Here is a 22003-nt window from a genome sequence, read left to right as displayed (position 1 = left end):
TGCCCAATTTTGTTATACATATTTTAACACAGTTTTAAAGTTAATAATGTAATATGTTAAAAACCATTGAATCGCACACTTTATTTATTTATTTAATAATTTTATTTATTTATGGCTGCATTGGGTTTTCATTGCTGCCTGCGGGCTTTCTCTAGTTGTGGCGAGCGGGGGCTACTCTTCATTGCGGTGTGCGGGCTTCTCATTGCGGTGGCTTCTCTTGTTGTCTTACGCTGGCTGAGCTGCCCTGCCCGTGGCCATTATGCTGCCACTATGGCCACTATGCTGCCAAAGAAGTCCAGGCCCACGGCCTGGCAGGCAGGCCTGGAGAGTCCACACCCTGGGGAGGGCCACCAGGGCTACCTGTTCCCTCCTTCCTCCCCACAGACAGAAACTCTGTGGCGGGGAGCGACTGGGGACAGCGCTTGGGCATCAGAGTGGCTGCCGGCCGACCATCAGGCCTGGGGCTGGTGGAAGGTTGGCTGGATCCCCACCTGCCCTGGGGCGCTGCCCTACCTCCTGCACCTGCATCCACAGGCTGGGGCTGATGTAGGTGGCTAGGGGTGCCAGAGCCTGCAGCCCCTCCAGGTTCCAGGAGCCAGGGGGCCTGGTGTGCGAAGGGGGCTCTGTGTCGGGCCCTGAGCAGCATCCAGACCCCTCAGACCACCTACCCTCCCTGAGTGCCATTCCCAGGGCCTGCCCAGCAGAGACTCTCCCACCCTAGGCCTCTGGGCACCCCAAACCCATACCCCATAGGCTGCAGGGTCAGAGTGGGGTGGGAGCTGGGTCAGAGGTTAGAGGTCAGTGGGGCTGTGGACATTGATCCCCAGGCTGCCTCCTCTATCAGGTGGAGGAAGGGAAGCCTGGGTAGAAGGCATGGGCCCCCACTCACCCGAGCCTGGTCCTGCTGCTGGCCAGCAGCCTGTTGAGGGCGGCCTGCTGGGCAGCCATCAGCTGGGGACAGCGCTGCAGGTTCTGCAGCACATGGGGGTCTGCAGCCATGATGCTGGATGCATCCATGTCACACACCAGGACCCTGAGGAGCAGCAGGTCAGAGGTGCTGAGGCTCGGGTGGGGTGGGGCCCTCCCTGCAGGACAGCAGGTCAGCATGAGCCTGGTCCCACTGCCTGTCACCTGTTCTCTCCTGGCCCGGCCGGCCCACAGTGCCTACCAGGCAGGCCAGGGCTCTGTGCCGCAGGGTGGCCCTCTGGTCAGGCAGGTTGGCCAGCAGCCCTGTGTTGCCCTGGGTGGCGCGGTGGACGAAGGCCTGGCAGTCGGCTTCCCTCACCTGTGTCAGGCTGTGGGAAGGTTGGGGGGCTGTCAGGAGGGAGGCCAACTGGGGGGCCTCCGAGTGACTGAGGTGTCCCTGGGGAGCATGCTCAGCCCACGCTGCTGGGCATTGGGCGGGGAGGGGCACTCGTAGAAGAGCAGCAGGTTGGTGGGGTGGAGCTCGAAGTCGCCCTGGAGGCCTTGCCAGGTGGCCAGGTTGGCCAGACAGCTGAGCTGGGCAGGGCAGGCAGCGTGTCACTTCCTTGCCCGGCCGAGGGCTTGCCCAGCCCCTCTCCCTCTGCCCACCTTAGGGTCCCCCACCTACCTCTCAGCCCTCGTCCCCACGCCCACCCGTCCCCTCCTTCTGCCTGCTGGCTCTCTGTCCCTGGACTTCATGTTTTCCTCTTCCTGCCTCAACCTTCACATGAGAACCGGCCTCAGAACGGGTCAAACCCAGCCTGAGAGCCCCCTCCCCTCTGGCATCAGGCCCTTGCCCACCCCAGCACCCACTGCACCACACTGGCTCACTGAGGGTCTGCTTATCCAATGCACCCCTGCCTGGACGTCTTGTCCCACTTACTTGGCCTACTTTGGGGTTGTTTCAGATCTATTACTAATTTTATATTAATTTTATAATAAGACAAAATAATAGCTTTCTTTCCTTCCTTCCTTTTATTAAACTCAGGGACTGGTGACGCTTGGGTCAGCTGTGGGTCCAGGTGGGCTCAGCTGGCCCCTCTTACGGCCCAGGTGGAGGAGAGGCCAGCAGGCTGGAAGACCCCTCGCCCTCGGGGAGCCTGGAGGACCTGCCACAGGTGCCAGATGGAGGCCAGGTAGGCAAGCCCTCACCAAACCAAGAACAAGAGGCAGGAGTCTGTGGGTGATTGGTGAGAAGTCCTGGAAACAGTCCAAAGTGGGCCACACTGGAACATCACCCAGGGGAGGGAGAAGCCCACCTCAAAGGCTAACTTCCTGTCCGTCGGGTGACCTGAGAGGTGCATCTTGTGTCGGCTTAGAGACAATCAGTGCAGCTCTCCAGCACAGGGCCCTGTGCTTAGGAGAGCTACTCCGTGTCCTGGCACCACATTCCTGGCCCTTGCTGCCTGGGTCCTCTGCTGGGGATGCCTCCCTTCCTGCCCCTCCCCGGGGCCCTTCTCCAGGGAGTCTGCCCTTGCCCTCGACACCCAGGCAGTCTCGGCAGGGGCTGCCGCTGACCTGCCAGGCTCCGAGGAGGACATGCTGCGTCTCCATCCTCCTGATCAGAGCGGCAAGCTGGTCCCGGGCCAGCTGACTGGCCGGCTGGCACCAGAAGCCTTGCAGGAGGGAGGTGTTGGCACTGGGCTGAAAGGAGACAGACAGTGAGGGGCAGAGGGAGTAGGGGCCCCAGACTGCAGCATTTGGGGTGGAGGTCAGACTCCTCAACACAGGGTGGGGGTGAGAGACACAGGAGGTGTGGACAGCAAGGCTCTGGCTGCCAGCATATGCATACCACACATTTCCCCTGAGGGCGCCCTGTTGGTGCTGGGCTCTGAGCTATGAGCAGGGCTTAAAAGTGGCCCCTGTCCAGACTCAGGGTCTGGTTGAGGCCCAGTTCCAGAGCTTGGGGCTCTGAGGTCCCAGCGATGGCTGAGGTTTTGAAGGGCACCTGTTGGGTGACTGCAGCCAGGCTTTCCTCGTGATGTGAATCTAGTAAGATCCGTGCACAGGAGAGGGTCAGGTCTCATGAGACCTTAGCCTGGGCCCAGCTGGTCCAGTTTGGCCTCCAGCCCTGCCTGATCAGTCAACTGACTGATCAAGTGATTGATGGCAGATCAGTGGCCTCCAACCCCCACCAGGACAGAGTCTCAGTTTGGGACCCAAGAGGGCAGCAAAGCTTGGGGCGGAAAGAAGAAAGCTGAGAGGCCTCAGGACAAGAAGTGATTGTTGGGAGTTCCCTGGCAGTCCAGTGGTTAAGACTCCGTGCTTCCAATGCAAAGGGTGTGGGTTTGATCCCTGGTGGGGGAACTAAGATCCCACATGCCGCATGACGCAGCCCCCCCAGAAACAAAAAAAGTGATTGTCTGCCGGGCCGAGGTGGGGGACCCGGGCCCCACGATGGCCAGCCACGATGGCCTGGGGTCCTGTCCCAGTCATGTGGGTGTGACTCTGATGAAGGACACCAGCTGCCCTGAGCCATCTCCAGCAAGTGACCTGGGCAGGCAGGCAGGGCCAGGCCCCCCATATAGGAGCCGGGAGTCAGTCCTGCCCCAGCCATGCCTGGGCCGTCAAATGCAGACCCTGGAGATGGTCCCTCCTTCTTACCCCTACCCAGGCCTGCCAAGGAATCTGCTGGGGAAACTTGATTGTGACTCAAAACCTGCACTCACCTGGCCCACAGGTTGGCCCTGCTGACATCCAGCCCTCCCTGGGTGGTGCCCTCAGCCTGGGGATGAGAGCAGTGGGCAGTGAGTGACACCAGGAAGGCGAGGCCCGGGCTCACCAGGGCACCTGGAACAGAACAGGCCATAAGCATCTGTGTGGGAGCGTCCAGTGTGGGTCTCCCCAGGGCTCCCTGTGTCCTGGGTGGGCCTGTGATAGCCCCAATATGGAGTCCTTGGGAGCTCCACGGTGCTGGTCACCTGTGTGCCAGCCTGGGTCTGAGCATGCTGTGTGACCAGGTGAACATGTGTGGCAGTGTGTCTACCTGTATACACAACTGTCTGATGCTGTATGCCTGTGCCCCTAATGGTATGTACAGCGGTGGTGTATACACAAGTGTGGTGGGGTGTACATGTGTGGGATGGCATGCATGACTACGCAGTAGACCTGTGTGCCTGCTGGTGTGGCAGTGTATACACTCATGTGATGATGTGTAGCTGGTGGCATGTGACTGTGCGTCTGGAAGCATGTGCACACCTATGTGATGGCCTGTATGCATGCCTACCAGTGTCCACATGTATGCACCTTCTCCCTCCACCCCCTGTGGCTCTGTCTTCACAGTCTGAGCCCTGAAACCCCTGAGCAGAGGGACAGGGGTCAGCTACCACCTTCTCCTGCTCCTCGGTTGCTCAGTCCCTTCTAGCCATGGCCCCCCTTGTCCCTGCCTTGTACCCAACAGGACCCCCACCCCCAGTGCCCCATCTGTGCCGCCCCCTTCCCTTCCCGGACCCCCAGTAGAGGCTCAGGAGGAAAGAGGGTGATCCTGCCACCCCGAGGAGCCGGCCATGGGAGCTGCCCCCCAAGAGGGGGAGGGAGAGTCATCTCACCTGCTCTGGGGCCCATGGCTGTGTGGTGCCCACTGGTCATCCTGGCAGGAAGGCACCGGGGTCACAGGCAGAGGGTCTGGGTCAAGCTGGAGAGGAGACAGGAGGTGGTGAGGCCAGGGCAGGGTACAGAGGGGAGGTCACCACCTAGGGTCACACAGGACAGGTGCCATGCAGGGCAGGTGACCCCGAACCTTGGGCTGTAGCTGTGTCTCTTCGTCTTTCAGGAGGGCACAACCCACAAGCAATGTGTCTCTGGAACAAAAGGGAGCAGCAGAGGGGGTGCCAGGCCAAATCCAGGCTTTCTTATCGCAGGTCAGGGCTCAGGGGATCTGCAGCTGGGCTGCTGTGTCTCCAGTGGACAGCTCTCTCAACAGCTCGAGGGTGGGGGTGGGCGGCAGTCCCAGTGAGTCCCTGCAGCAGCTGGGGTGAGAGGCCTGCTGGCCCCCAACCTGCCCTGGTGCAGCCCCAGCTTCACCCCCACACCAGGCGGCCCAGGCAGCCCCCTTCCCTTCTCAGGGCCTTGGATGCCCAGACCTGGCCCCAGGCACAACCCATGCTGCAGCCTGCCGGCAGCCCTGGCCATGGTGGAGACCAAAACTGAGGCCTGGGGAGGGGGTTGCGCCAGGGAGCCTGATCCACACTGCTGGCTCCTGGACCACGGCCTTGCACGGGCTGCTGGCTTGGGGCACCTGTGGGCCTCCGGACTCTTCATGGCCCACGAGGAAGATGGGGAGGTAACCGCCCCAAGTGGGGACCAAGACGGAGGCTCAGAGGGGCTCAGCTACCTGCCCAGGGCCTCACAGAGGCCAGACTCACAGCTGGGGCCCTGTGCGTCCAGTTGGTCGTGGCTCCCGTCCCACCCCCGCCCCTCACCTGAGCACCAAGAACTCTGTCTGTCCTAGAAGGAGGCTGTTCCAGGTCCAGGCGGCAGATATCAGAAGCGGGGATATTGTAGACGTGGCACCAGGAGCTCCAGACACCAGTGGTCCCACCCTGCTCTGTGTCAGCCCCTGCAACTGAGCTTCGGGGTGCAGAGGTGGTGCAGGGTTGGGGCACCACGGTCTCCGCTCACCTCCATGGCTCGCTCAGCACCCTGCCCTGCCAGCCACCCACTCCTGCAGTGACGCCTGCTAGGCAGACGTGTAGGGGAGGGGCTGGGGCTATACCAGGTGACGCAGCCTTGTCAGCCCCTGGGGGCCCCAAGAGCAGCGGGCACCTGCTCCCCAGCCTCACAGGAGCGGGAGGCTTAGCTCACAGTTGGCAGCTGCCGAGGACACACCCCTCCCCTGGGGGGCCTGGCTCAGCCGTGACCTTGCCCTTGGGGTCGCACCTGCGTTTGTACACGTGCACACCTGCACTTGACATGTGTGCTGGCATCCGTGTGTGAGCACACATGCACATCCGTGTGCACCCAGGAGCACACACATCTGTGTGCACACGTGGTGCATGTGGTTCATGTGTCCCCTGCAGGGATCTTAGGCACACGTGGCCCCACTGTGGGGCCTGGGTTGCGTGACGTGTGGCGTGTTTCTGTACTGTGGATACTGGAGCAGAGCCGGCCATGCGTGTCCACACGTGTGTGCACTGTGGGGCGGGGAGCGTGTGCAGGCAGCCTCAGTGGGAGAGCTGTGTCTGCCACACATGTGGCCCTGGTGCCCAGCACCCTGGGGCCCAGGACGGGGACAGCTCCACAGGGCAAGTCTCCAAGGCAGAGCAGGAGGTATGGCTGCGGGAGGGTTGGGAATGAAGGTGCCCACAGACACTTCTTCCCCAGCTGAGGTGGGGCAGGCTGGGGGCCCCAGGCTGGCCCTTGGCCCCAACTTTCACCACATCTGCCCCTGCTTGGCAGGGCCAAGAGGGCTCTGGGGCCTTGAGCCCCCATGACATGGGTTCAGCCACTGAACAACTACCACCTGCATCAAGGGCCACACGTGCCCATCGAGCCAGCCCCGCAGACAAGCAGAGGTGCTGACCCTGGGGGACCTACAGCTGGAGGGACCAGCTGAGGATCGCTCCCCGGCCCCTGGCTAGGCCCCATGGGAGTCTAGCTGCAGCATCTAGAGCTGGAGGGCACCCAGAGCTTGTGGTGACAGCCCCCTCCCCTGAAAACTGTCCAGTGACTCCCCGTCCAGCTGGCCCAGGATGGGCTTCCAAGGGCCCTTTGGCCACCAGGAGGGCCAGCTCAGCTCCATCTGGCAGGGTGTGTGGCAGTGAGGCCGGTGACCCCCAGGGTCTGGAGGGGGGTGGGGTCCAGGGGGCGGGTCCCACTGGAGGTGGGCAGGCTCACCCTGGGCTCTAGCACTGACCCCCTGAGGCTGGCTGGTCAGCTCTGGAGCACTTGGTTTTGGCTGAGGGCTTGCTGGAGCTCTGGATGCTGAGGGGTCTGTGGGGGTGGGATGTCACTTGGTGGTGGGGTCTCCACCCACCCCAGGGTCCAGGCCTGGCTGAAGGATACTCCCCATAGGCCAGTGAGTGCAGGAGGCCAGATGCTGGCTGCCCCATTTGGGTTTGGCCTCTAGGGAAGCCCCAGGCCCCGGGTGGACAAATGACCACAGCAACAGAGCAAGTGCTGGGTTGTAGAGAGTCACACCTGTCCCCAGCTCTGTCCCGTACTGCTCGTGGAATCCGGCCCCCGCCAGCAGCCCAGCAGAGTGCTCGCTGTACACACGAGGAGACTGAGGCCCAGGCTGGCTGACGGCTTGTCCCTGTCCACACAGAGTGAGCAGGGGCAGGGTTGGGCACTTGGGTGTGCTCCTGACCTGCCGACATTGTGCCCCCTGGAGCGTGACCACTCATGGGCTGCCCCACAGTAGGCTGTGGGGGGGCAGATGGACTGGGTGGACCCCATGTCCTGGGGCCAGCGGGAGAGGCAGCATACCTGTGGGGAGCAAGGTCGGGATCTGTGGTCCTGGGGGTTCTCAGAGGGGCTGACAGGGCTGACAGGGGGAGGAGCCAGGCTGTGGGGAGAGGGGAAATATACGTGGAACATCCCCGGGGCAGCTCCTACCCATGGGCCCCTGTTGCCCTTCCATCCTGCCTTCCCTCTCTCCGTGGCTGCCTGTCTGTCTGTCCAGTCTACCCGTCTTCCTGTCTGTCTTGTCGCTTGCTCTGCAGGCTCAGCCCATGGGCCCTGAGCCAGGCTGTCATGCCCAGGTCAGTGCTCTGCGGCGGGCCACGCCTGCCCTCCGCTCTCCCCCAGGCCCCTCCTCAGCCAACTGGCCCTACCCTGCAGACCCTCAGTCAGGGTGGTCCCAAGGCCCCGACCTGGCTGACCTCCTCAGGCCATTTGGCAGTAAGCAGGGGCTGGAGCCCCAGGGCCACATGGTGGCGGCAGCTGTGTGCTCCCGTCCCTGTGGCTGGGGTCGCGGGTGGAGGCCCTGGAGGCTGGGTCCTGGCCCAGCCAAGACTCCTGGCTACAGAAGGGTGGGGATGGGGGTGACCCTTGGCCCCCTGGCCTCACCAGCAGCTTCCTGGGACCTGAGCAGGGGGACAGTGGTGATGCCAGCCAGCTGAAGAAAAACGATTCTCTCTGTCCTGGCATGAGAAACGCCCCCCCGAGTTCAGGACCTGTGCCCCAGGGAGGACCCCAACATGTGGCCAGTCGCTGGGGCACAGGGAGGAAGACCTGGCCACCCTTTGGGGTGTTGTCGGGTAGCCCTGGCTGAGCTGGGTGGGGAGGGGCCCCTGGGGGCCCCTGGAAGGAAGGGCTGTCAGGGTGGTCCTGGCTTGGCCACAGCCCCTGTAGGTCCAGACCCTCTGGCAGGTGCCAGCAGTTGGGCAGCAACTGGGTGTGTCCATGGGAAATGGAACTTCCAAAGGTCACCGCAGTCTCAAGAGGACAGGGCTATGAGGGGCCGGGGTCAGCAGTGACCCCGTGTGGCAACAGCAGGCATGATGGTGGCTGAGCACCGCCCAGAGGCGTGGGGGGTGGGGCCATGACGAGGGGGCGTGGGGAGAGGCGGGAAGCCTGCACAAGGTGGGCTCACGGCCCTGAGTCCTTTGGGGACCATTCCTTCATTCTCTATACACACTGAGCAGGGTCTGTGAGCCGGGCCACACTGGGGGTGAGGGGCTGATGCTCGGCAGGGACCTAAGGAGACAGTGGTGAAATGCTGAGAAGGGGGCGAAACAGGTAAGAGTTGATGGCAGAGGAGGGCATTAGGGTGTGGGGAGGTAGATGGTGGCGGGGGAGAGGAGGGCAGAGGGTGAAGGTAGTGGGAAGGAGGTGGAGTGGAGGGTGGTGGGGGGAGAGGTGGGGCAGTCCTCAGCAAGGAGGTGAGGTGCTGGGAGTGCCAGGAAGGTGATGCTCTCCCACCCCACCCCCGTCTGACGAGAAAGGGTCATGCTGGGCACATCACAGTAGCCATCCATCTGTCCAGGCTGCTGCCCCGTGGGTCCCTCCAATCCTGTTACAGATGAGGAGACGGGGGAGCAGAGGCTGGGACCTGGGTCTCTGCAGAGGCCCCATGCGGGGTGGGGGTGGGGGCTGCCTCTGGCTCCACCCGGGCTGAGAGCTTGCTGCGGTTACAGGTGGGGCGAGCCCAGGAGCCCCACAATAGGGCCTGTCTGCCTTGGCCGGCCGAGAGGAGGGGCCTGGCCTAGTTGGGCACAGGGACATGGTGTGTGACCTCAAACTGGCTGGAAGCCTAGGCGCCAGCCCTCCCGTGGCATTCTGAGGTGTTGGAGGGCCCCAAGGTTTGCACTGTGAGGGCCGCGGCTCTACGGAGAACCCTGGTGGGACCAGGTGGATGCTCTGATGTTTTTGGCTGGGGGTCTTGGGGTCCTCCAGGGATGCAGCTGACCCAGCTCTGTCCCCTACTCAGAGCCCAGCCCCCACACCAGGACTGCAGGTTGTTCAGTGAATGGGGGCGGGCAGGTCAGCAGCTAGGATTATAAGGTCCGTCCTGGCTCCTGTTGGGGTCTAGGGCAAAGGTCTGTCCAGTGAAGGGATGGGGTGGGGGTGTGAGCTCCCCTGAAATCCCCACATCAGGCACATTCATGGTCACTTGCAAGGTCAGTCATTGAGCGTTTATTCCCAGTTCTCAGAGCTCAGCTATGGCTGGGGAGGCGTGGCCGTGTTGTGGGGATGGAGGAGGCAGGGGCTGGCGGGCTGCCCTTGCTCCCAGGCTGAGGTCCTGCCTGGAAATTGCCAGGCAGGTGATGGAGGCAGCAGCCACAATTAGGGGCCCGGAAGACCCCATGGAGCAGCACTGAGAAGGCCTGGAGGGATGGCACGTGAGGTGGGGGCTGAGGAGTATGGCCCACACCTACCTCCACGTGAGACGCTCAGGATGCGGGTGGAGGGGGCAGAGTCTAGCAGAAGCAAAGGCACAAGGTCGGACGGGTCTAGCAAGGAGGGTTGAGGTCTGCAGATGGAGAACCCAGCCAGGCTGGGGTGTTGGACACAGAGGGTCCAAGCAAAGCAGCGTGGAACAGGGTGCTCTGGGGTGTTGGCTGGGGGCCCAGGAGGAGCCCACCTCGAGGGGGGCCAAGGTTCTGGCTCTGCCTCTTCCAGGGTGACCCCGATGAAGTCTACAAATAAGCTCCTGGGGTTGAGGCTCTAGAACCAGGGAGGTGCTCTGGGGCAGTTTGTGGGGGTTGGGGTGTTGGGAGGGAGGCCCATGTTGGTCCCACAGCCCAAGAGCTTAATCCTCTGGAATCGCAGCTGCCTGGCTCCCCCTGCTGGCCCTGCCGGCCCGGCTCCAGGCCTGGCCATTGCAGGGATGGGTCCAGGACTCTGACCCACAGCCCCCAACCCTTGGAGTCCCAGCCTGCCATCCCCACTCCAGCACGATGCTCTCAGTTGTCCGGCTCCAGCGTCCACTCCGACAGCCACTTCAGGCAGGAGGCCCGCTGTGCTTCTGTCTCAGGGAGCTTGGCAGGGGGCGGTGGGGGCCGGCCCGGCCCGGGCAGGGGCGTGGAGGGGCTGCAGGGCCTGGGGCCCCCTTCTGTGGGGTCAGGGTCTGGGGCAGCCCGCAGGACCTGGACGAGCTCGTCCAGTGGCTGCACCAGGGTGTGGGGGCTCCAGCAGGCATCGAGGGTGGGCACGAAGGGGTCGGGCGTGCAGGCCTCCACGCACTCGGTGCACGTGGGGATGCGCAGGTAGAAGGCGTGGAGCATCATGCGGAAGGGCTGGTCCTCCTGGCTCGAGGCCTGTCCATAGGTCTGGTCCCCCACGATGGGGTGGCCCAGGGCGCTGCAGTGCACGCGCAGCTGGTGTGTCCGTCCTTTGGGGAACAGAGTGGGCCAGTCAGGCGGGGGCGCCACCCCATGCCCACCCCCTACCCATTCACGTCATGCCCAGCACCGTCCTTGAAGCCTCACACAACCCCTGGGGGCAGCAGACCTCCCTGTTTCATGCCACAAAGACGTCAGAACTCAGAACAGAAGCGACTTCTGGGGCTGCCCCTGGTGAGGCCAGGGCGATGCTTGATCAACTAGAGAACCCAGGCCTGAGTGACCTCGTACGCGGCAAGAGGCTGCAGGCTGTGAGGCTGAGTGTGGGGGAGGAGTCAGCCTGGCCAGCAATGCTGGGAGACCCCAGGCAGGTTCCTTTCCTGCGTGATGGGGACACTTCGGTGCCCTGTGCCAGGAGATGCCCGAGGCAGGACACCATCAGCAGACAGCAAGGAGACCTGGGCACGCGCCCTGGACACACCCGTGAGAGGCTGCAACAGCACTTTGGAGACAGGATCACCTGCATACAGTCCGTGTTCCAGGACCACCAGCTCAGTGAGGCTTGGTTTTGGGTTCTCACAGCCTGAAGGGAGCAAGGAAAGCCCAGAGAGTTGGCTGGGCCAGCTCCATGGCTGAGTTCACCCCAATCCCAGGTCGCCTGCCCAGGATGCCCCAGCCTACCCAGGGTCCCCACTGGATGACTGTGCCCCTGGCCCCCACCCCCTGCCCTCCGTACCCTGTGTGCCCTCAATGCACATGGTGTGGGTCCGGCCTTCTGTGCTGTTCTTGCCAATAGCATAGCTGATGGTCATTCGGCTTTCCTGGACGTGCCCCCGCACCTGCCAGGAAGGGGGTCACACACTGCTCACGGGGTCACCCACCACTGCTGGGAAACCCACCTGACAGCCAGAGGCTACCAAAGTGGATTGAGAGTTTGAGTCTCCTGCTCCAAGGACCAGCCGGGCCTTACCAGAGCCAGATAAGCCTTGGTGACTCTCCGGTCCTTGAAGCACCTGTAGGCACTGCCTGCGGCTGCCTTGTTCAGGGCCACACAGAGTGCCCCACTGGTGGAGAAGTCCAGTTGGTGGCAGAACCTGGCGTGGGGCAGAGGATCAGTGGTGGCTGGGCTGTGGGCCGCTTCCCACCGACGGAGGCTGCTGTGGGTACCTGAACCCGTAGCAGGTGTCAGGGTCGGCCAGCTCTGGGAAGCGGTGCCGCAGCTGCTTCTGGAGGGTCAGCGTCTCCCACCAGGCCTTGCTGTCGATGCGCACATCCCAGTGCTTGTTCACCACCAGGAAGTCACGGCTCCGGTACACAACACACAGGTTCTCCACGCTGCCTGGCTCCATGGTGGCTGCAATGCAGGGCAAGTACATGGAGCGGGGTCATGGGGTGCCCAGCCCACATCAGGGTCCTGCCCACCTGGCGTGGACACCCCTGCTCCCCAGGGCCCTGGGTCTGAAGCCACCGAGGCTGTGTCAGGCAAGCTTGCAGACCTACTGTGTGCCTGCTCCTACCTCTGAGTCAAGTAGCAGGGTGTCAAGTAGCAGGGGTCTGGCCAATATCAGGGGAGCTAGTGTCGCCCTAGGCTCTGGCTGTGGGGCAGTCCTGCCAGACCTGGGCCTGGGGAGAAGCAGTCTTGCCCTCCAGCCTGCTCCCACGGAACCCTTCCCAGACGGGCCACGGACACGCGATAGGGGCCTTTTCCGGGGTGGGGTGCAGGGCAGGGGATGGGGCTCTCCCTCTCCCACGTAGACGTCCCCTGCCCTGCCTCCCCTCCGAGGAACCCTCGCCTCCCGCGTCTGATGGGCACAGGCGGAGAGGTGCCCGGCGGACTCCACTGCGAACACTTCCCGCGCCCCTGCCCACTCCGAGATCGACCTGCAGCTGAGCTGCGCCGTCTGGGCCCCCGATGCTGCTGCCCGGCCCTGGCTCCTGCCCTCGCGTCTCCCTGCCTCGTGGCCCAGCGGCCCCGGAGCCGTCACTTGGACCACAGAGGTGCGCCTCGCCCGGCCCGGCCTGGGCGCTCAGTCCCGCCCACGTCCTGCCCACGGCTCGGACGGGCGGCCGTGCTGACCAATGGAGAGCTCCCGGGTCCCGCCGCTCCAGCTCCAACGTACGGACTCGGCCCCGCCCGGCCTGCGCGCGCAGCCACGCCCACGCCCCGCCCCTCCCGCTGACCAATGGCGAGCGCCCGGGTACGCCGGCCGTTGATTGGCGGCGCCGGGTCGCTTTGGGCAGGAGCTGCGCGCGGGGTGCGGGAGGTTCGCAGCCGGCGACGGGCGGCCATGGAGGACTACGAGCGGCAGCTGTACGGCGTTGAGGACGACTTCCACAGCCAGTTCGCGGCCGAGCTCGAGGTGTTGGCCGAGCTGGAAGGTAGGCGTGGGCACTGCCGTGGCCTCGTCCCCCGTAGCTCGACAGGGGTCTGGCCCACCCGGGGATTCCAGGAGGGTTACTCGGAGGGGAGGCGCGAAGGCCGGGAGGCAGCAACAACCTTAGGGAGAGCAGGGCCCTGCAGCGCCGCCGACCTCGGGGGCTGTGACTGTGTGTGCAGACGAGCTGCTCTGCACGACTGCTGTGAGTTTTCTCTCCGCAGGGACAACCGCCGTGTCACCTTCCAGGGACCCCTGGCCCACCGTGGGCCGGCCCCGCCTGACGTTCGAGGAGACCATTGCTGGAGGGGATGCTCCCACTCACTGCTCTCCAGGCGGACCTCCAAGGAACAGCAAGGGCAGTGCCAGGAAGAGGCAGCTGGCCGCTGACATCCACGGGGACAGACCCCTGCCCCCTAGTATGTTTTCCGGGGGCCCAGAGCATAGGGATGGGGTTCGAGGCTGGAGAAGGACCTCTGTTCCTTCCATGTGTCTCCCCAGCCCCCAAAGTCAAACGGTCCAGGCTGGAGGCTGCCAGGAGACTGAACTTCAGGTCCGATGAGATGGAAGAGCCGCTGCCTCCTGACTCCCCGACTCAGGACATCACCCCCCCACCGAGTCCTGAGGTCCCTGCTGAACTGTGGGGCAAGGGGTGTGTAGCTTGGGGTACAGGTATACAGTATCTTGGAAGGATCCGGTTTCTTCAACAAGGTCTTGAGGCCTGGGGATTGGGGGCCTGTGGGAGGGCTGGGTAGCCAGCAGTGGATCCAAGTCCCTTCCCCAAGAATCCCCAAGATGGTCATGGTCCCTTCCCAGGCCCTTGGACACCGAGGCTGATGTGGGTCTCACTAAGGCCTCGCCAGCCGCCCGCAATCCTGTCCTGAGGCGGCCCCCTGTCTTGGAGGACTACATCAATGTGACCTCCACCAGCGGCGACCGGGCCTTTCTGGTGCTTCGGGCTGACCCAGTGGGCACTGGGGTCCAGGTGGGTGCTGTGCAGACACGATCGGGGGCCTGGACATCACATCCTCCACCCTGACCCTGGGAACCCCTCTAGAGGTCCATCTGGCCTCTAGTCTTCCAGTCGGGAGAGCCATCTTTCTCCTTTAGTTTTCTCCTCTTTCTCTCCTTTCTTCTTCTCCTTCTCCATCTTACTTCTTTTCACCTTTTCTCCTCTCCTCCACCTTAGATCTGCTGCCATTCCAGTGATCCCTTGGGGTCCCTGGTGAGAAGGGGCTCCTTGTGGCCCATTGATACTAGGGAATGCCACCTAGGTCCCTGAGCACTGTTGGGAGGGGGGCTGTAGAAATCCCATAACCTAGAGGAGAGTGACTGATGCTCTCCCTTCCCTGCAGAGCCCTCTTCTTGACATCCGGTGGCGTGGCCGTGGCCAGCTGGACCTGCTGGGCGTGTCCTTTGCCTCCCTGAAGGAGAAGATCGACAACGAGGTAGGGTCCGTTGGGGTTTGCTGGGAAGGGAGAGGTAGCTCTGGGGTGACTGGCTGGCTGAGCCATCCTGATTCCAACCCCATTGTCTGCACAGCGGCGGCAGCGACTGCTGGAAGAGGCCCAGCGGCTCTCGGACACACTGTGCAGGTGACACAGTGGGCCCCTCCACCTCTGAGGTCCTCACTGGTCCTTGGACTGCTGACCGACCACCAGCATGTATTCTGGGGGGTGTGATCCCTGCATGGGGTTAAGGCCCAGTGGCTCAGGGCACAATGCTCTCCAGTCTTAGGTCAGAGGAGGTGGAGGAGAGGCCCCAGCCCTCGGGGGCCTCTGAGGAGGAGCCGGCTGACAGCCAAGATGCCTCCCAGCACTGCCTCTGGGTGGATGAGTTCGCACCCCAACGCTATACGGAGCTGCTCAGTGACGATGTGAGGTCCTGTTTTTGCTTAAGTGAAGTGTGGCTGGCTTCTTTGTTGCCAAGAGAAAAGAACTTAGGGCCTAGCAGGTCTTCATTTTGCCAGCCCACAGAGGTGTCAGGATTTGGAGGAGGGATTTGACCAGCCTTGTTGAATTGTAGGTGGGGAAACTGAGGCCAGTACAGAGCCTTTCACCAGTCATCACTTGTCATTCAGCCTCAGCATCACTGTGTGTGTCTTTGGGCTCATGACAGTAGAGTGACATGAGGGGCAGGCACTAGGAGTCCTCGGTGCTGGTGGCCGCCCCCCCAGGCCGGGCCTCTCTTCCTGCAGTTCACCAACCGCTGCCTCCTCAAGTGGCTGAAGCTGTGGGACTTGGTGGTGTTTGGCCGAGAGCGGCCCACCCGGAAGCCCAGACCCAGTGTGGAACCGGCCCGTGGTGGCAAGGAGGCCACAGCCTCCAGCAAGTGGAAAAGCCACGGACAGGTGCTAGAGGAGATGCTGGAGGCTGAGCTGGATCCAAGCGGGCGGCCCCGGCAGAAGGTGAGCCCACCTGGCTGTGGGCTGTTCTCTGGGTGGCTGGCACCTTTGCAGCCTCTGGGGGCCATGAGGCACATTTACTGCCCCCGAGGCTGTAGGTGGGATGATGTCAGGGTCTTGGTGAGGAGTGTCAGCAATGTGAGCTGGGATTTGAGTCCTTTCTTCTAATGACTTAGATAAGACTAGCACTCCTTGCAGGGCCCCGCACCTCCCCACAGTGATTACGCTGGACTGTGGGTGGGTTCTGGGTGTTAGTCACGTCAGTAACAGCTGTGTCTTTGTCAGGTCCAAACGTCTCCCTTGCTTCATGCAAGGCTTTATTCTCGCTCTGCACGACCAGCAGGCAGGGACTTGTTCTCCTTTGGTGACTGGGGCAGGGCAGGAGAACATCTCTTAGCACCGAGCTTCGTGGGATAGGATTTTCAGTCTCTGGCGGTTGGGCCAGGGTCTCCTAGAGTCCGTGAGGTGGTGTGGGTTACAGCACGTTTTCTCCTGCCTCGGCTGCAGGTGGCGCTGCTGTGTGGGCCCCCAGGGCTGGGCAAGACCACCCTGGCCCACGTGATTGCACGGCATGCCGGATACTCTGTGGTGGAGATGAACGCGAGGTGAGTTGGGGGAGGGCCAGGTCTCCTTTTGTCCTGATGTGTCTGGTCGAGCCTGGGATACAACTCTGAAAGCCTGGGGGTGGTGGGCTGTGGAATTGTCCATCCTCAGGGCTCACTGGGATTTGGCCGCAGTGTCATGGGGTGGCCTTGTGTAGTATCCGTGAGTTGTACACATGGTGGCTCTGCCCTGGGAAATTGTCCTGCTGGGGACACTGGCTGCTGCCCTGGCTGAGGCCATGGCTGCCCTGACAGCCCCTCCCTGGCCTCTTGGTTCCAGTGATGACCGCAGCCCTGAGGCCTTCCGAACGCGCATCGAGGCAGCCACGCAGATGGAGTCGGTGTTGGGTGCTGGTGGGAGGCCCAACTGCCTGGTTATCGATGAGATCGACGGGGCCCCCACGGTGGGCCTCCTGGGTGTGCTGCGCCCGGGTGGGCGGGCAGTGGGGGCTGGGACTCACCACTGTCTGCGTGTCCCCCCAGGCCGCCATCAATGTTCTCCTGAGCGTCTTGGACCGCCAGGGCCCACAGGAGACAGAGCCAGGGGGACCCGCTGTGCCCACGGGCGGGGGGCGGCGGCGCCGGGTGCAAGGGGGGATCCTGATGAGGCCCATCATCTGCATCTGCAATGACCAGTGAGTGGGATGGGGCGGGGTCTCTGCTGGGTGGGCGTGCCCCACGTCTGCTGGGCTGTGGCACGCACCCTGGCGCCCCTGGCCAGGTGGGCTCGTTGTGCAAACCGCTCATCCCACAGGTTTGCGCCCTCCCTTCGGCAGCTGAAGCAGCAGGCGCTCCTGCTCCACTTCCCGCCCACGCTGCCCTCCAGGCTCACGCAGCGGCTCCAGGAGGTCCGTGAGGGCTGCCCTCCCTCTGCCGTCAGGCCCCCGGCCTCCCACCTGGTCCCAGAATATGGGGTGGAGGTGCTGGGACAGTTTGGTCTCTGGTGGTGGGTGGTTCCAAGCAGTGACCGGGGTCCTTCCTCAGGGATTTTCGGCCTTTGCTCCCCATAGGACAGGAGCTGACCCCTGTTTCTAGGGAGGAGGTGGCTTTAGGGTGGGGGTCGGGGGGACACTCACTCTCTCACTTCCCTGCAGATCTCCCTGCGGCGGGGCATGCGGGCTGACCCTGGCGCCCTGGCGGCCCTCTGCGAGAAGACAGACAACGACATCCGTGCCTGCATCAATGCCCTGCAGGTGGGCAGGTGCCCGTGGCGGGGGTGGGGCAGGGGCAGCCAGCAGCCAGCACTCCCCCATCCCCGCACCACCGCCGTGTCTACATGGGTGGGGGTCAGCCACCGTCACTGCCCCACCCCCCACCCCATGTCCAGTTCCTGCATGGGCGGGGCCAGCGGGAGCTGAGCGTTCAGGCTGTGCAGACCACACGCATTGGCCTCAAGGACCAGCGCAAGGGGCTCTTCTCCGTGTGGCAGGAGGTCTTCCAGCTGCCCCAGGCCCGGAGGTAGGTAGGCCAGCCCCGGTCTGGACGTCCGCAGTACCCTAGCCCTGGGATGCCAGCCAGCTCTGCCTTTGCTGACGGGGTGTGAGGCTGCACGGCCCTGGGGGCCGCTTGGCTCTGCCTTGGCCTCCCTCACTGTCCCTTCTCGGGGACCTCAGGGTATCGTAAACGTACACAAGCTGGTGCCGCCGGGAGGGATAGGGTGGGCAGGGCTGGGTCCAGGGTGATGGGGCGGGGGCTCCACTCCAGCCTCAGGGCCCTCTCTGCAGGCACCGCGTGGGTCAGGACCTGACCCTGCCCACCCACACACTCCTGCTCGGTGATGGGCACATGGGTTCAGGGCCCCTCGCTGCCAAGGTGCCCCTGACCGCGGCCTCTCAGCGGTTCTACCACATCTTGCACGTGGCCGCTTCTGCGGGTGAGCACGAAAAGGTGGTCCAGGTAACCATGCTCTACCTCAAACCTTTGCGGGGGGCTGAGGGGCAGGAGGCCAGCATCTGGCAGTGTTTCTCATCCCCAGACAGTGAGCGGGACACGCTTCAGATGGTGCTGAGCCCAAGGAGAAACAGGCGGGCGGGAGGGTGGGGAGTGGACATGGGGCATCGGGAGGCTTCTGAGAAGGGGTGGGAGCAGGGACAGGCTGGGAGGAAGGACTGACCCTGGCAGGAGGGGGATGGCCAGCGTGGGGTCGTATGATGGGGTCACTCTGGCTGCTCTTGGGGAACTACCTGAAGGGCCCCGACAGTAGCCGGGAGGGGCTGGATTCTGGATGTGAGCTGTGGGAACAGGGACGTGGGTGCACGTGGGGTGGAGAGCAGGTGGCGGATGCCCCCCATCCCCTGGGAAGCCTGGTGTAAGTTGCCTCCCTGGCTAAGCAGCTTTGGATTAGCAGCTGGCGATCCTTGCAAATCTGGAAATCCACTGTGTGGAGGGCAGCGTGGTGGCCGGAGGGGAGGGATTCCCACATGGAACAAGAGTGGGGGCTCTGTGTCCTTGATTCTGGTGAACAGAACTTCCTTTAGGGAGGGATTGGGGGCTTCTTTCTCACATGTCTCAGGGTCTTGGTCAAACCAGAGTTGGGGTGGCGGAGTGGGCCTTCCTGGCCAGCAGGTGGGAGGGGAAGGGTCCCACTGGGTGGTGCTTGTGCTGTGGGCTGGGGGGGCGTGAGGCTGGAGGGGCTCAGGGAACTGGCCTGTCCACCTGCCCACAGGGCCTATTCGACAACTTCTTGCGGCTGCGGCTGCGGGACTCCAGCTTGGCAGCCGTGTGCATAGCCCTTGACTGGCTGGCCTTCGACGACCTGCTGAGCCGGGCTGCCCACCACGGCCAGAGCTTCCAGCTGCTGCGCTACCTGCCCTTCCTGCCCCCGGCCTTCCACCTGCTCTTTGCCTCCAGCCACGTGCCGAGGATCACCTTTCCCAGCAGCCAGCAGGAGGTGCGCCCCACGCCCTGCCCATACCCAGGGTCTAACACCGGGGCCTTGGGTGACTTGGTCCTCATCCGCCCTCCACCCCAGGCCCAGAATCGGATGAGCCGGACCCACAACCTGATCCAGACGCTGGTGTCGGGCATCACGCCAGCCACCCGCAGCCAGGCTGCACCGCAGGCGCTCATCCTGGACACCCTCTGCCTGCTCCTGGACATCCTCGCACCCAAGCTGCGTCCCGTGAGTGCCTTGCCTGGAAGGGCTGTGGCTCCTGGTGGGGGCAGGCCCCTGGCCACGCTTAGCACCCCTGCCTGCTGCCCACCGTCCCACAGGTGAGCACACAGCTGTACAGCGCCCGAGAGAAACAGCAGCTGGCCAGCCTCGTGGGCACCATGCTCGCCTATAGCCTCACCTACTGCCAGGAGCGCACGCCCGACGGGCAGTATGTCTACAGGCTGGAGCCGTGAGTCTGTACAGCACCTGGGGTGGGGGTGCCTGGGGGCAGGAGGCTGGGGGGCTGGGCTCCAAGTGCCATGGTGATTGCTCGGCGCGAGTCTAAATGCATGGCTTTGGAGGTGTGAGTCTGTTTCCCCATTGGAGGGTGGGAGAGTCAGTTCTAGCTCATTCCTTGCCCAGATGTGACTGTGAGGTGGGCACAGCCCTGGGACCTGAGGTTTACTGAAGAGCCTCTCAGTGCCCCCGGGAGCTACCCCCAGAGGGCCCTTGAGCCCCCCAGGGCTCCGTTTCTCTGTCCTGAGAGGGTCGTGGGGATGGAGGACCGGCAGCAGTGGTGTCCAGATGCAGATCCTTGAGGCAGTAATGATGCTGGTTCCCAAGCACCCAGGCCCAGGCCTGAATCCAGGCCATGCCACGTTGTGTCAGTTCCTCCCTTGCAGCCCTCTTCGAGCCCACATACAGTTGGGGAAACAGAGGCTCAGAGTGGGTAACACCACTGCTGCCACAGAGCTGGGTGTGGCAGGGACAGGACTGGACCTCGTCCTGCATTGTTGCATTCTGGCAGTTGGGGTCGGTGCTAGTGAGTAGCTCCTGCCCCGTCTCTGCTGACTGAGTGCCCTGGTGTCCTGCCCTGCCCTGCTCACCCCGAGAGCAGGAACGTGGAGGATGTCTGCCGCTTTCCCGAGCTGCCCACCCGCAAGCCCCTCACCTACCAGGCCAAGCAGCTCATTGCCCGTGAGATTGAAGTGGAGAAGATGCGGCGGGTGGAGGCCTTGGCCCGGGCTAGGGTCGGCCCCCAGGTGAGCCACCCCAGGCTCTGGGCAGAGCAGGGCCCTCAGAGTGGACACCATCCCTGGTATGGTCCTGCCCAGTCAGCTCTCACTGTACGTGACTTCCTGTAGGTGGACGGGGGTCCCCTGGGGGGCACTGGGGAGAAAGGGGCGCAGCCATCTGCCCCGTGCAGCCACGAGCAGCGGCTGGAGCGCATCCTGAAGAGAGCTGCCCTGGAGGAGCAGGTGTGGTAACCCTAACCCTAATGGGGGGGCAGGCTAGGTGGCCAGAGGGTGGGGCCACGTGGGCCTGGGTGGGTGACCTTGGAGTGCTATGGTTCTAAGTCCTGGAGGTCCAGCTCCTTGATGTTCATGATGGTTCCACCTGGCTTCAGTTTCTCATCTGGGCAGGACGCTGGCACCTCCCGCCCTGGACCTGACCTTGGCAGGGAGCAGGCGACTGTGAGGGTGGTGAAGGGTGGAGGGAACACTTGCAGAGAGGGTCCGCGCTGGGGTGAGGGTAGGGGGCCATTGCCCAGAGGTGCCACGAGACCCCTTCTCCCTGGGAGATGGCCTCTGGGCCCTCCCCCCAGGTAGGGGACTGTCCGCTGTGGGTCAGCCCCCGTGAACCTGACCGGCTTATCTCCTTTAGCCCGAGAGGGACTTCTTTGGTCGTGTGGTTGTCAAGAGAGCAGCAGCCCCGAGCACAGGTGTGTGGGGAGGTGGGGGCAGTTGAGGGACTGGGGTCAGGGTCGGGTGGAGGAACGACTGTGTGGCCCCTGCAGAGCACGCAGCCCCTGAGACTGACACGGCCGAGCAGCGCATGGGCACCGCGGTGGGCAGGAGCGACGTCTGGTTCCGCTTCAAGGAGGGCGTCTCCAACGCCGTGCGGCGCAGCCTGTACATCAGGGACCTGCTGTAGCCTGGGCCACACCAAGCCCCCAGGATCCATGCTGCCACCCTGGGCTGTGCTAGATACTCTGACCCACACTTGACGTCCCCAGGATCTATGCTGGACACCGTGGGGGCTGTGCTGGACCCCCCTGTCCATGTCGGACACTCTGGGGTTGTGCCAGACACGCTGGATCCACACCGGACACCCTGGAGCCACACCAGATGTCCCCAGATACACACTGGGTGCCTGGGTGTTGCTTTCTCTCTCCTAGAAAATGTACACAAGCATGTACATCCTTGAAAACTCTTTATAAAAGTCACACTTTTACAGAGTCGTCCTCTTCACAGGGAGGCATGAGTCTGGGGTGTGGGGGCCTCACAGGATGGCACACTTGCCCTTCTCCACCCACGGGTTGTTCTTCATCAGGTCGGGGTTCAGGAAGGGGTCCTTGGGGATCCCGTCCTCAATCCACTTGAGGAGCCTGTGGGTGGGGAGGGTGGGGTGAGCACAAGGGCACCTGCCCTCCCTCAGAAGTGCTGCCTGATGGCAGTCGGGGTGTGTGTGGTCTTGGCTCATACAAATGAGCACAGAGCAGGGAAATGAGATGCAAACCATGGCTGGCCTTGGGTGGGGTGTGGCCAGGGCTCCATGGGGTCCTGGGGACTCACTCAGGGATAGTCTTGGATGACATCTCCCTTTTGAAGGCCAGCTGGTACTTGAGGCTCTCCACCTCTTTCTTCATCTGGGGCACGTCCCACTCCTCCATGGCATCCGGGGCTTCGGAAGTGGCCAGCCTGGGGCTAGAAGGTATGGGAGGAATCAACAGAGCCAGGGGGCTGCCAGCCTATGATCACCCTCCAGATGCTCCCTCCCCACTGGTGAGCCCCCTCCCACCCACCCCCCAAACAAAGGGAGGGAGGGAGCCTCCACCC

At 63.4% G+C, this 22003-nt stretch overlaps 4 protein-coding genes across 7 annotated transcripts; 1 reads left to right on the top strand and 3 right to left on the bottom strand.

Moving 5' to 3' along the window:
• Positions 1-257: 257 nt before the first annotated feature.
• Positions 258-6725, bottom strand: MSLN (mesothelin; the record flags this gene model as incomplete). The annotated part of the gene is given in 9 exon segments (XM_082644543.1): positions 258-308; positions 514-604; positions 890-1068; positions 1071-1085; positions 1169-1295; positions 1415-1500; positions 2482-2602; positions 3633-3753; positions 4512-6725. Coding segments are annotated over 9 exon segments (831 nt in total). The 5' UTR covers positions 4552-6725.
• A 1754-nt stretch (positions 6726-8479) lies between these two features.
• Positions 8480-12651, bottom strand: RPUSD1 (RNA pseudouridine synthase domain containing 1; the record flags this gene model as incomplete). 2 transcript variants are annotated; one of them, XM_082600532.1, is made up of 6 exons in its annotated part: positions 8480-10738; positions 11170-11271; positions 11425-11527; positions 11659-11782; positions 11856-12042; positions 12570-12651. In XM_082600532.1, the coding sequence occupies 5 exons, from the start codon at positions 12035-12037 to the stop codon at positions 10311-10313; spliced, it is 939 nt and encodes a 312-aa protein (XP_082456658.1). In that variant the 3' UTR covers positions 8480-10310. The 2 variants fall into 2 exon arrangements, with proteins under 2 accessions (XP_082456658.1, XP_082456657.1); XM_082600531.1 differs by lacking the exon at positions 12570-12651 and having other exon boundaries at positions 11856-12064.
• On the top strand, positions 12402-21392 carry CHTF18 (chromosome transmission fidelity factor 18). 3 transcript variants are annotated; one of them, XM_082600529.1, is made up of 23 exons: positions 12402-12686; positions 12930-13067; positions 13288-13482; positions 13565-13715; positions 13880-14048; positions 14419-14511; positions 14606-14658; positions 14795-14939; positions 15261-15470; positions 15975-16072; positions 16350-16473; positions 16553-16704; positions 16824-16917; positions 17164-17262; positions 17397-17527; positions 17794-17965; positions 18735-18959; positions 19041-19190; positions 19283-19413; positions 20062-20206; positions 20309-20422; positions 20829-20886; positions 20962-21392. In XM_082600529.1, the coding sequence occupies exons 1-23, from the start codon at positions 12419-12421 to the stop codon at positions 21096-21098; spliced, it is 3252 nt and encodes a 1083-aa protein (XP_082456655.1). In that variant the 5' UTR covers positions 12402-12418; the 3' UTR covers positions 21099-21392. The 3 variants fall into 3 exon arrangements, with proteins under 3 accessions (XP_082456655.1, XP_082456654.1, XP_082456656.1); XM_082600530.1 differs by lacking the exon at positions 12402-12686 and adding an exon at positions 12708-12804; XM_082600528.1 differs by having other exon boundaries at positions 18735-19190.
• Positions 21393-21446: 54 nt separating this feature from the next.
• On the bottom strand, positions 21447-21837 carry GNG13 (G protein subunit gamma 13; the record flags this gene model as incomplete). Its single annotated transcript, XM_082644749.1, has 2 exons — positions 21447-21552; positions 21740-21837. The coding sequence occupies 2 exons, from the start codon at positions 21835-21837 to the stop codon at positions 21447-21449; spliced, it is 204 nt and encodes a 67-aa protein (XP_082500875.1).
• Positions 21838-22003: the final 166 nt, after the last annotated feature.

The sequence above is a fragment of the Mesoplodon mirus genome (assembly GCF_964341445.2).
Source record: "Mesoplodon mirus genome assembly, chromosome: 15".
NCBI classification, from domain to species: domain Eukaryota; kingdom Metazoa; phylum Chordata; class Mammalia; order Artiodactyla; family Ziphiidae; genus Mesoplodon; species Mesoplodon mirus.
This window is presented reverse-complemented; position numbering and strand designations above follow the sequence as displayed.

Bases quoted from the DNA above. Each gene is read 5' to 3' on its own strand.
- CHTF18 (XM_082600528.1), top strand. From the start codon at position 12,419: ATGGGGCTCTCCCTCTCCCACGTAGACGTCCCCTGCCCTGCCTCCCCT. The intron at 16,705-16,823 runs GTGAGTGGGATG...CTCATCCCACAG, and splicing joins ATCTGCATCTGCAATGACCA to GTTTGCGCCCTCCCTTCGGC. The intron at 17,528-17,793 runs GTAGGTAGGCCA...CCCTCTCTGCAG, and splicing joins CAGCTGCCCCAGGCCCGGAG to GCACCGCGTGGGTCAGGACC.